The 12,143-nt window shown below is 38.9% G+C and overlaps 1 protein-coding gene across 2 annotated transcripts in view; it reads left to right on the plus strand.

Annotated features, from left to right (window-relative positions):
• Positions 1 to 12,143, plus strand: part of cntn4 (contactin 4) — a 164,295-nt gene that overhangs the window by 103,246 nt on the left and 48,906 nt on the right. For both annotated transcript variants that reach the window (XM_047583884.1, XM_047583886.1), the window contains exons 6-8: positions 3,788 to 3,991; positions 7,220 to 7,322; positions 8,409 to 8,593. In XM_047583884.1, the coding sequence (XP_047439840.1) occupies positions 3,788 to 3,991; positions 7,220 to 7,322; positions 8,409 to 8,593 (492 nt within the window). The remainder of the gene's footprint in view (positions 1 to 3,787; positions 3,992 to 7,219; positions 7,323 to 8,408; positions 8,594 to 12,143) is intronic.

A 12,143-nucleotide genomic window follows, 5' to 3' on the forward strand; every position in this document is an offset into this window, starting at 1 on the left:
AATAAATGTCAGCAAAAGAAAAGAAGAAAGACTTAATCAGTCACAACTGATTCTTTAGATACTTTAGGAAGAGTCACAACTTCAGTGCAAAAGTGAAAAAACAAAAACAAATCACAGTTTGCATTATTCACTTTAACTCTTTGACTTTTGAGAGTCTGCACACAAATATCTCCTGTGGAACGAATGCGTCGTTTATGCCGTGCTGTTGTTAAAGCCAGAGGAGGAAACTATGGAGAAAGAAACTTAAATACCTGATAATGTCTTCTAATAAGTTACTCTTTATGTAATAATAATTTATTTTGATGCAAAGTAAACCAATGAACCTATGATCTTTTATGTACAAATGTGATGTTGATTCCAAACTTTTGGCCTGTAGTGTGAGTGTGAGTGCGTATCTGGTTTTAGCTGTCTAATTGTTATGTTTTTTAATGCAGCTGTAAGCTGTGTGTTCAATAAATATTTCTCGGCCCTCCCCTCTAATCCTTGAGGAGTCATCCCCAATAGTTCCACCGTAGGTTCCTGTGATATATCTTGTTGGAAAAACCACTTCAAGGGCATCAAATACGTCTCTGCAATAAACATCTGATTTAGGACTGGACCAGAATATATGAGTGTGAGTAGCGGTATCTGCTCCACAGTTCATCCAGCATGACCTCGAATGGTCCATCTCAGCTACTATTTCTGGTGTCCTAAAAGATCTAGTAATTATTTTACTTAAATTCCCTACATGTGTTTGAAGTCGTAGCCCGGTTTGCCTCCATGCTCACCTGTGATGTCACCTTGCTCATTTCCACCCCCCGTCTCAGCTTTATGTGTGAGGAGTTGTGTTAGTGCATAGACAGAAAGATCTGGATCTGAAAGTATTGCTGTTGACTCTTATTTTCTGTGGAGCCTTAGAAACACCACAAAACACGTGATTATTGACCGGATTAATGGAGAGTCATAATAATTTAATTTAATACTCCAGCAGTCGTTAATTATGATCACACACAGTTAAAAAATGTGATGTTATTTTACAAAATCCTCAATACTTGTCAGATCTGTTGTGTTTTGTAATTCTCTTTATTTGGAGCATCTGATGATGTTAAATCTGGGTCTAATGAAGCAGATAACTGCACGAACCAAAGTCTTCCATCTTGATCCGTCTGCTTACTCACATGCTAATCGTTGAAAGATTCAGATGCCTTTCATACGGTTGTCTGCACATTTTAGGCCTTCGAATATGAAAATCCACTCAAAACCATCCATTAACACTGATGCGTTTTGACCTGCTAAGTGTTGACTGGTGCGCAGGCTGCAGACTTTAAATGTTTGTATTATGGAAAGAACTCTTACAGACTCTCGTGACATTGGGGGAAAGGTTGACATTTAAACTCCCAACGATGTTTATTGATTGCAGCAGTCTGACAGGTACTTTCCACTTCCTATTAGAGATAAAAAATGATGACTCTCTCGCGAATGTAAAACTTTTTGCATCATAACTCTGATTGCGACGGCGCGTTTCGCACGATTTCTGTCAAATTCTGAACGTTTGAGATATGGGCCTCTATTAGCCTGTGAAAAAAGAACTCACTGTCAGATCTGTAGTTGTAAATCGATGAGGGTTTGTGATTCTGGGATGAAAAATGTGTTCCCTCCTTTTTGTTGACATGTGCTGTGCCAAGCGAACAAACTGTAGCAGAATGACTCAGGTTAAAAACTAACATCTATTAATACTTACTTATCATCTATTTGTTAATTATGCACTATATGACAGTTTTTAGGCCTCAGATGAAGTAGTGCATCATGTGTTGCGTTGCATTACTTCTGGATTAAGGCTGAACATAGAGCATTTCAGTCTCTACAACAACAAATAAGTCAAAAAACAGACAAACTTAGTGCTGCTTTTTGTGGATAAGTAATAAAAAAAAAACAAAACAACCTTCAAGGTGCTCTTTATTGTAGGGGTGATAAATTGGACCAAACTAAGAAGAAGATGACCAAGGCTCTCTTGAGGTCCAAAGTTGAAAAAGCCTTTATTAAAAATGGGTAAAGTTAAGATGCACCTACGCATTGCGGCACAATGTCTTCATCAGGGCGACCACTGAATTCAATACAAAGTCAAATTTGGGAAAAAAAAGTAAATTTTCTCGTAGACGCATAAAGAGAGAATTTGTATCTAGCAAAAAAAAAAATCTTTGAAAGCGATCATAATAAAAAGAAAACTTTGCAGGTGAATCTCTAACTAAAATTATAATCCCTCCAACGCAATGAAAGGTCACTTTTTATTGCACGAATTTTAACCATAAACTAAAACTTTTGAGTTTATCCCTGAATCTGAATCCAGCTGACAGAGCTTAAAGTCTGAGAGAACACTTTAGTTTAGTACTATAGACTAGTTAGTGCTGCAATATTTAACTTGTATTTTGAAAAAAAAAAATAAATAAAATGTCATTTTCTATTGAGTATTGGTGAAGTAGCATTAATCACAATGAAGGGGGAGGGATGCAGGGATCTGCCAGGGATAAAAATAATACAGCATAGGCAGTGATATACGGACTAGAGCCAGGGAAATTCCCCCTGTCCCCCTTGCAAATCGCAGATGGCATTTGATATTATTAGATTCACCTGGATGCTATTTTATTTGGGAGTACTGCTTTTCATCAGTGCTATGTTAGCATTAGCTGAACTGACGAGTACAGACCTCTTTCTTGACATTTGTTAGGAATGAACAGTGCCATAAACTCATGTAAAAACGTGTCAGTTTAACTATGAAGGAAAGCTTTATACTTAGCCTCTGTTTGTGGTCGCACATGCATTAGCATTAGCAACATTGGGGTCACAAAGCTAAAACGTTGTAGGTTAAGTCAGTAACTGATACTTTAGATGCTTTAGGTTAATTTTACTTTTAAGTTGTGCTGAAGATATATTTGATTGTATTAATATTTTTATTTATTCATTTGAAATTACTTTTGTTTTCTAATCAGATAGCTGCACTAAACACGTAGCAGCGTGGTTAATTATGATTTATTATTTGAATCATTAAGTAGATTAAATTGTTTTGTTTTTTTCCATCAGTCAAATAGCCTTTAACCTTTCTATAAATACATTAAGAACATCAGCCAGCCTCCTTAAATTAAAGTTTTCAAGGGTTTGTTATTTAGCCTGCTACTCGTCATTAGCAACGGTTAGCTTGGTGACCCACTCGTCATCTAAACACAGTATCACAAACTGGGACTGATAGCTGGCTAGCGCGTAGTGTGACTAACTTTTCTATGTTTAAATGATAATGTGTTCTTGGTTTATGTGTTTAGTATTTATCCATTGGTTGTTTTGTCATTTAATGCTGCTGTGTTAGTTATTTGTCAGTTAAGTAGAAGTTATCCCGGGAGACACTAATGAGTAACAATGTAGGAGGTTAATTGCTCGCACTTTTCCTTTTAGCGTCATTTTAAGTTTTTTTTTTTTTTTTAAGTGTTGCCAATGGTTTTTGTTGTGTGATTTCTGTTGTTGTTTTTTACGTTGCCTGTCTGGGGAGCAATAATTAGTCATGACAACACAAAAGCCACTGTCTCCTAAATCCCACAAGAACTCATCCACATGAAAAATGACCGTTTGAAGTGAGCCCCAGATAATTGCATTTGTTCCTAACCTATCACAGATCCTGTCATGAAGTTCCTGTTGTTAAGATAATATACCCAACGTAGTCAGCAATTTCTCTAGAAGCTTATTTGACGCCACCAAAATATTTCAGTTCCCTCCAACCTTTTGTTTCATTTTTCTTCTTCTTCTTCTTCTTTATCCACAGATCTGATATTTTCCTGGATCTTCAATGAGTACCCGACATTTGTGAAGCAGGACACTCGCCGCTTCATCTCGCAGGAGACGGGGAATTTGTACATCGCCAAAGTGGAGCCTTCAGACGTTGGCAACTACACTTGTGTGGTGACCAACACGGTCACGAAGACTCGTGTCCAGGGTCCCCCGACTCCACTGGTGCTCCGCAGCGATGGTGAGCTCTGCTCGTGGAACACACAAGGGAGACCTACACAGTATTAGGAAGGTGGTTGTAATGTTAAGCCTGATTCGGTGTATGCATTATATTTTGTAGGAGTTTTATCCAGTACAACCTTGAAACCCATGAAGTTATAAAACATCTCAACAAAGCCCGACCCCCATTATTCCCTTATCATACTTCCATTCTATTATATATTTAGTTATCTCATCATCAGACAATATACATTCAAAATTTAATTCAAATATGTTCTGGTTTGAATTTCATTACATATCTGGATGATATTTCCCTTCGGTTCTATTTCTACTTCTAATTCCGTATCATTATTGTTTCAACAAAAACAAACCTCCTCTGTTATAACATGCTCCATCACAATCATTTTAATTGATTTATTACAGAACGAGTGCGAATCTGTACAAGTCCAAGCGTGATGAGGACAAGAGCAGACCACAGAGGCTTAGTTGGTATCTTAAAATAGGAAATAAGGGTTTTTTTAAGAATACAAATAGAATTCAAAGGTTAATTATCTCTTTCTCCGCTAATTCCAGCATGTCCTTTTACATGTGGGTCTGATGCTTTAGGTTGGCCTTATCAAAGCACTCCAAGGGAAAGGTCATTGTCAGCAGGTAATCTAATCGTGGACTCACGTCCCAGAAATATGTTCCTTTTCCGTTTCTAATGCAGAGAAATATGAAGGAATACAGTACGAAGCAAAATGTAATTTTCACCAGAAATGGCTTTGATGACATTTATGTTCTCGTAGCTCATTGAACATAATAATAAAATATGCCCTACAGAGAGTGGTCATTACCTCTTATTGACATTGTGTTTGGGATTGTTTTCTTAGGGAGATACCTTTAATACATAAACGCAGACTTTTAGAAACTCTGATAACGATGCGTTGAATTAAATTACAGTTTCCTCATGCAGGTGAACGCAATTCTCAGAGATATATTCTTAATCCTATTACCTAAAAGCTTGTGAGCTAAAGATGGACTGGATGCAGCATTTTACATTAAAAAAAAATATGTTGCACATTGTTGGCAGATGACAGTACGCTTGTTTAAATCTCATTAAGTCATATCTGGAGGAAGTTATTGGCATATATTTGCTGATATATATTAAGGGTGGAGTGGAACCTGGATACTGCATCACTAGTTGTGTCGAATAGATTTGTTTTAACCTTAACTGGGTTGCGGACGCAGCAAATTTGGGAAGCGGAGTTTGACTGGGAGTTTATTCCGTTATGTTCCATTAGCATTGAGACGTCAGGTTCTCTCACGTTAGCATTCGTCTTAGTTAGCATCCGTTTGCTCGGTAATTCAGACTATTGTCTGTTGGTCTTGCTTTTATATAGAGCTTTTCTACCTATTTGTACTCAAAGAGCTTTACAATAGCAGAGGCATCTACCCATTCGTTGACACAAGCACACACACATTCACACACCAGTGCCTCACAATGGGAGCAACTGGAGGTCCAGTGTCTTGCTCAAGGACACTTCGGCACGTGGTACATTCCAGGGATTAAACCACTAACCTCTCTACCTACTGAGCCACACTCATCCCTATTGTTACCCACAAGAACCAAATCATCATCACAGTCATGCTCTGCCCCTTCAAGTCAACCTGATTCACCTCTATTAGTAATAATATAGAGGTATAGAGGTAGTATAATCCATAATTATTATAATGGATAATTAAAGAACACTTAGTTTTATTAGAAATGTAACTAAAAATATGTATTTTTACACCATATTATTCAAATATAAATACAATTTATATACATAGAGTATTTACATTTTCTCATCTCAGCACTTCATAATTGTGAAGTAGGGGAGGTTACAATAAAGTCTTACCACATTGCTATGTGCTAACTTTGGCTCTTAAGTAGAATTAATCATGATTTTTCTTAACAGCTGGCACAGAAAGTGTCGCAGACTATAACAAACTGTTCTCATAATCACTTCTTTTCCCCTGCTTACTTTTAAATACTGTTGTGTAGCTCCACTGCTGTTATACAGGGATGAGCTTACAATCTTTGGGGACTAAAGGCTTTGCTTTAAAAAAAAAAAAAAAAGAAGAAAGAAACAGCTGAAGCAGTTTGCCAATAAATTTTAGGAGCGCCAAAACACTTCCTTTTTTCATTATACTTTTATTTCCACTGCAGCAGAACGACATAAACTGAAATCAGCCCTGGCTCATGGTCGGGGGGCGGCGGCTCAGGTAGAGGAGGGGGTGCAGGTGAGCGCATTAAACGGGCGTCCCCAACAAGAGGTTATGCCATGAGACAATTACCCGTCCACTTCCACCTGTCTGCTTTAACACGGGTGCCGCGGTCACGTTCCGGTATGAGACGGTTGTGATAAGGATCTGAATTAGCTCTCACAGTCACTCGGGGAGCCGTCCTGATAACACATGCCTCACCAAATCAGCGGGATGAAATTGGCCTGTTTCCTCCTCCTCTGGAGCTATTTTGTGCAACACAGCCCTAAATTACAGCAATGGGGGAAAGCTATTGTTACGCCGGCGGATGAGAGCGGCTAAAAACACCGTGTCGGGGCAGAAAAGTCTGGGAGAAATGACAGCACGGCCAATTACAAAGCCATGGATGTAATTTACCTTAGTGTCATTAAATAGAAAGAATAACATGCACATTCTTTACCCGAGCCACGTTAGACGCTCCAGTCATGATTTATGAATAAGGCTCTGCCACAGCTATGACACCAGAGAGTCTGCACTCCAGCTTCCTCCTTGATCCTGTGAGATTTTTAGCATTCGCAGCAGCAATATTATAATCTACTGGAGCTGTTTCACCGAGAAGTGAATGGGATGCTTTGTAGCCCTAGTGGTGGTACCCAGGGGGATTTTATGGGCCCATTTCCTGATGATTCCTATCTGTTAGCACAACAACAATTCTGAGTGTAAAAGCTAAAACCATCTATGAATTCTTAGAATATATATATACACACACACACATGTGAGTGTGTGTGTTTTTGCATTGAACATCAGTGCGTTGCAGTGAGCCAGTCTTGCTTTTCTCATTATTTTTTAGTGGCAGAGCTTTCTGTGACAGCAGAGTGGGTTCCTGCTGCTCAGATCACGAAATGTTTGGAAGTTGAAAAACATTTCAGATTATAGCAGAGAGAGAGAAAAAAAAAAAAAAAGTTTCTCCATAGTTGGCTTCAAGTTGACTTCAGGTTGTTACTCATCGGCGTTTCTGTTTCAGGTGTTATGGGCGAATACGAGCCAAAGATCGAGGTCCAGTTTCCAGAGATCGTTCAGGTCGCCAAAGGATCCACTGTGAAGCTGGAATGCTTCGCTCTGGGAAAGTAAGGCCTCTTCTTACACGGACCTGCTCACTTCATATATTACTAGCAAGAGATTTTTATTGTTTCACGTATTCCACAGTTTTGCAGCAGCAGTCCTCGTGTGTTTCAAGTTGGGATGCACATCTGAGAAATGAGAGGGCACATGTTGCTCCGTTAAAACATCAGGTCCTGTAACACGATGGACCGGATCCCAAAATACACGCCAGGCAAAAAGACCTGACGTGGCCTTATGTACTACTACAGCACTATGTGCTGCATTTACCACATTCTTATTTCACATTTTACCGTATTTTATTCTATTGCACTATTTTTATATTCTTTATGTATTTATACTCCCGGCCCAGAGAATCACACTTCGTTTCTACGTGCAACATATGAATGATAATAAAGAACCCTGAACCTTGAAATGCCCAGTTAGAGCTGCTGCACTTAACTCCGTACACATTTACAAACGCTGAAACCTCACATAAAAGCTCCATCAGAATCAGTTGTGATGACCAGCGCATGTTTCTGCCAGTAGACTCTTATTTCTAGTGGCTCTCAGTGGACGTAACACACATTTACACCAGGATAGAGGACGTACTACTGCTGGTTTATTCACAGTATGTGTAACGCATCTAATGCTGTATATGCAGTTTTCTTACTAGATGAATGAATGAATATTATGTAAAACTGTTGGGTCAGTCTGCATATTCTCTCATGCTGGATGTGAGATTTAAGTGATGTTGCGGATTGATACTGAAATATCAATACTTCCGATATCAGGTCTTTCTCAAATTCTCAAATATCGATACTTTAGATACTTCAGTAATTAGAGGTAATGTAGGAACACAGTGGAAATTAACTAAACTATTATACTATAGTGTATATATATATATATATATATGTATAATAATGAACTATAAACTACTAGTGAACTAAACTATAAACTATCAAACATCGTTAGTAAGATTTAAGATTTAAGTGTCACCCAATCAGTAAGAATGTGTGGATACAAATTATAAATTCGTTTTTTTAAGCTTTGTTTTATAGAAATTCTGTTTAATTATTTGTAGCCTTCATCGATCTTTGTGTCTCCTCTCTCAGCCCTGCGCCTTCTATAAGCTGGAGGCGAGTGGACGCCGTCCCCTTCCCCAGGAAGGTGGACATGAGGAAGGCCAGCGGCGTCCTGGAAATCCCTTATTTCCAGCAGGAGGACGCCGGCACGTACGAGTGCGTGGCCGAGAACTCCAGGGGAATGAACACGGTGAAGGGAAAGCTCACTTTCTACGGTAGGTGATCCTGTTTGCGCATGAATATTTGACCACGGCGCGCCCACGTCTGTCACATCCTCTCAGACTGAGTGGCAGGAAAAAACAGACAAAAAAGCCGCTCTCACAAAGCAGCGATCAGCGCGGCCTCTTACATGGGAGAGGAAGGCTCGTTTTAACTGCACATCAGAATGATTAAAGGCTGTCAGCCATGATGCCTCTAATATTTTGATCCAGATTAAAGGAGTGATGCGGATGAGGCTGAGCCCTTGGATGCGACCTTGTTGTCGAGCCTCGTGTTGGGTTCCACCAGATGGCAAACGTGATTGACGTCCAACTTGACTGGAGATCAAAGCCGTTAAATGTGCTATACATAGACCGGCGGCACATATGTCAGGGACGTAATCTGCTCAGCGGCATCTGGATCCACTGGAAGGGGGTTAGGAGATTCACTCATTGTTGCTGATAGTCCCGTGATTGGAGTCACGCCCACTGAGCCCACGCACGAGAAAACCACCTTGATGTAAAATTAAGAAACCGCCCTGTGAGGAATCACCATCTTCCCTCAGGAAATAACTATTTTTTAATTTTAATCATTGATTTTTAAAGGAAACGTGTCATATGGGACTAGTTTTCCATAGTTATATTTTGCGGTTACATGTGTTTAATATCAGAGATTATCAGAGTTGGATGATTTCAAATACTTCATTCTTTTATTTTTTATTTTATGCAATGAAGAATTTTTAGTGAAGAAAACTAGTTTGGTAAGATGTGAGTCTAAATTGGCCCTCGTCTTTTTTTTTTTTTATTACTTTTCATACTCGTGTGACAACATTAACACCTGTGTTGGTTTCTGTTTGTGACGCTGAGACGTGATTAGTTCTGGAAACATTTGAGCGCGGTTTGAACGCGGTCTGGGTTCAGACAGGATGTGCTGTGGAACTGGGATGCAGACAGAGTGAAGCGGGAATTGATCTTTTTCTCTGAGTTGAAATTTAATTAGTGCAGCAGAAGAGTCGTGGTTTTTTTGTGACTTATCAACGCTGCGCCGAAACTCGGGCGGAAAAGAAAAAAAGAAATGAGGAGGAAGCAAAATATTATCAGCCACACAAATGAAAAGTCAAAATTGCCCCAACAGACGCGTTTGAAAAGTGCTTTATGCTAAAGCTGTTAAACTAGCTTTTCTGGGACCGTATCTTATTCGACATCCTGCCGCCGTCGCTCTAATGTTCAGCTTGTGTTGGAGCTGCATCACAAAGGTGTTGATTTGTTCGCTCTGTTTTCTCTTTTCTATATTTCTATACCAAATGCAATTCATGAGCTCCCACACACTTCACCTCGTTTAATAAACATCTCAAAGCTTTTTAGAAAACGTGTGAAAACGTGAAACTGTGATCGTAACGATGTAATGATGTGTAATAGCGTTGAAGGGTTTTCTGCCACAGTGAACAGGGTCGGTGCAATATTTAAAGAAACGTGTCATATATGACTAGTTTTCATAGTCATATGTCACAGTTACATGTATTTAATGTCAGTGATTATCAGAGTTTGATGACTTCTAATAAGGAATGTATTATATTTATTGTTTAATGCATTTAATGATGCTTTTACAATGGAAAATGTTTAGTTACAGCCTAAATGGCTCTTGTTTTTAGTGTTGAGGGGACGTGTATAGTGACTGTGTGTAATGAGGGTAGAGATATGAGCAGTAGTGATTAAGAGAGATGTGTGATGTTATTATAATAGTAATAGTGGTAGAGGGATGTGGGCAACAGCAGCAAAGGGTTATTTGCAAAACAAGCATGTGCAAATTTTAATGAATTAATGCCTTGGTCTCCAGCTTCTGTCCGTATCTGTTTGTTGTTGCATGTTTCACGCTTGTTCTTTTATTTTTCTATATTTTTGTTCAGTCATTGTAATTTTTTTTCACCCGCCAATAGGACTGGAGATGGAAATCTCTTATATTCACGTGTAAACATTCATTAATACGAACTGTTCCGTTTTAAAAATCAATCGATCAATCAGCTGAAAACAGGACTGAGTTAAACACTAAAGAGTTTCTGTTATTCAGTCTCAGCCACTGATTAAAACGAGATGGAAACGTGTCAGTACCACACAATGCATTTCAGCAGCGATTCCAAACCCAGCCTTCAAAATGAATCAACATCCTCTGTTATTTCAGACTAATTTTAACCTCCATGAAGAAGAGATTTAATGCAGCGTATTAATATTAGAACCTTCACTACCAGTGTTGTACCTAATGAACTGGACAGATTACAACATATTGTTTCTTTTAGCTTCTTCTGTCCATGTGCACCAACCTGTTAACTAGTGGTTTAATCAGTCTATGGATTTTCCTCCCACCTCGATGACTCTGTTTTCTACCTTCTTATTTGCCCCCCCCCCCCCCCCCTGGTCGCACTGTGCCGGCCGTCAGAAATAACTCATTTGGGACATTAAACAATTTTCCATTATTTACAACAGAACCAGAAGCTCTTAGCCTCGTCCCTGCTGTGATCCACCAAGGCTTGATTTGTCCTTTTGAGCCACCTCTCCTTTCTCATTTTTGATGTCTTTTGTCCCCTCCCTCTCCCCCCTCCTCTCTCTGTCTGCAGCCAGGTGATAAAAATCAGTAATCTTATTTTGAAGTCCCTTAGAATTAAGCCTTTGAGACATTCTTCAGCTGTGTAAGCCAATGGGGGGATCGATAAGGGTATCTCTCGTACATCCAGGCGGGCTCCAGTGGAAGGACCGGCCTCTGTTAGACTGGTAGAGATGAAGGTGTGAATAGATGTGTGACTTTATGGTGGACGATGTTAAAACACCGTCACATTTTTAAAGCCGCTGTCGACGAACCACAAAAAGAACAACGACTTCTCAAATCTGCCAAATACAAAGAGCAGCATCGATATTTCAAACTTACCAAAGTGTTTTTTTATGTTTCTATTACTCTGGGTTCATATGCAATTATGGAAAGTATGGAATTTGATTTAATACATTTCCAGATCTGAAAATATATGGAAAATAAAAATCTGGTGTATAGACTGTTACCACACAATTTCTGAAACAAAAAGTTATGAATATCTAAAGAAAAAAATAAATAATAATAACGATTCATGTGCAACTTACAATAAAAAAATGCACTGAATTTATCTGGGTTTGATTTTAATCATTTGATTTGAATGATCTGGTGACATAACAGCTTATATATTCAGATTAATGAAAACATACGATTAATTCCATAATTTACTTACATGATACACAACTATTTACTGCTGTAAATCTTTTTTTTTCTGTAAATTAAGGTCTGGAGAAAGTATGAAATGTTGAAATTTGGAATGCGTAGGAACCCTGATCACTTTGTTTTGTTTTGCACGGAGCCTCAAACGTATCGAGCGAAGATGAAATGTATTAACTGCGCCGAGGCCGTTTCATCTCAAGGTGAAATTAGAGCCGCGATACGTTAATGTGAAAGAGGTTTCTGCGGACGCATGCAGCCATTACATATTAGAGCAACAAATCCAAGTGACAGACAAAGAGGTTTGTTAAATTTCCTCCTCTGAAGGAAAAG

This window comes from Mugil cephalus, chromosome 4 (assembly GCF_022458985.1).
Source record: "Mugil cephalus isolate CIBA_MC_2020 chromosome 4, CIBA_Mcephalus_1.1, whole genome shotgun sequence".
Lineage (NCBI taxonomy): Eukaryota > Metazoa > Chordata > Actinopteri > Mugiliformes > Mugilidae > Mugil > Mugil cephalus.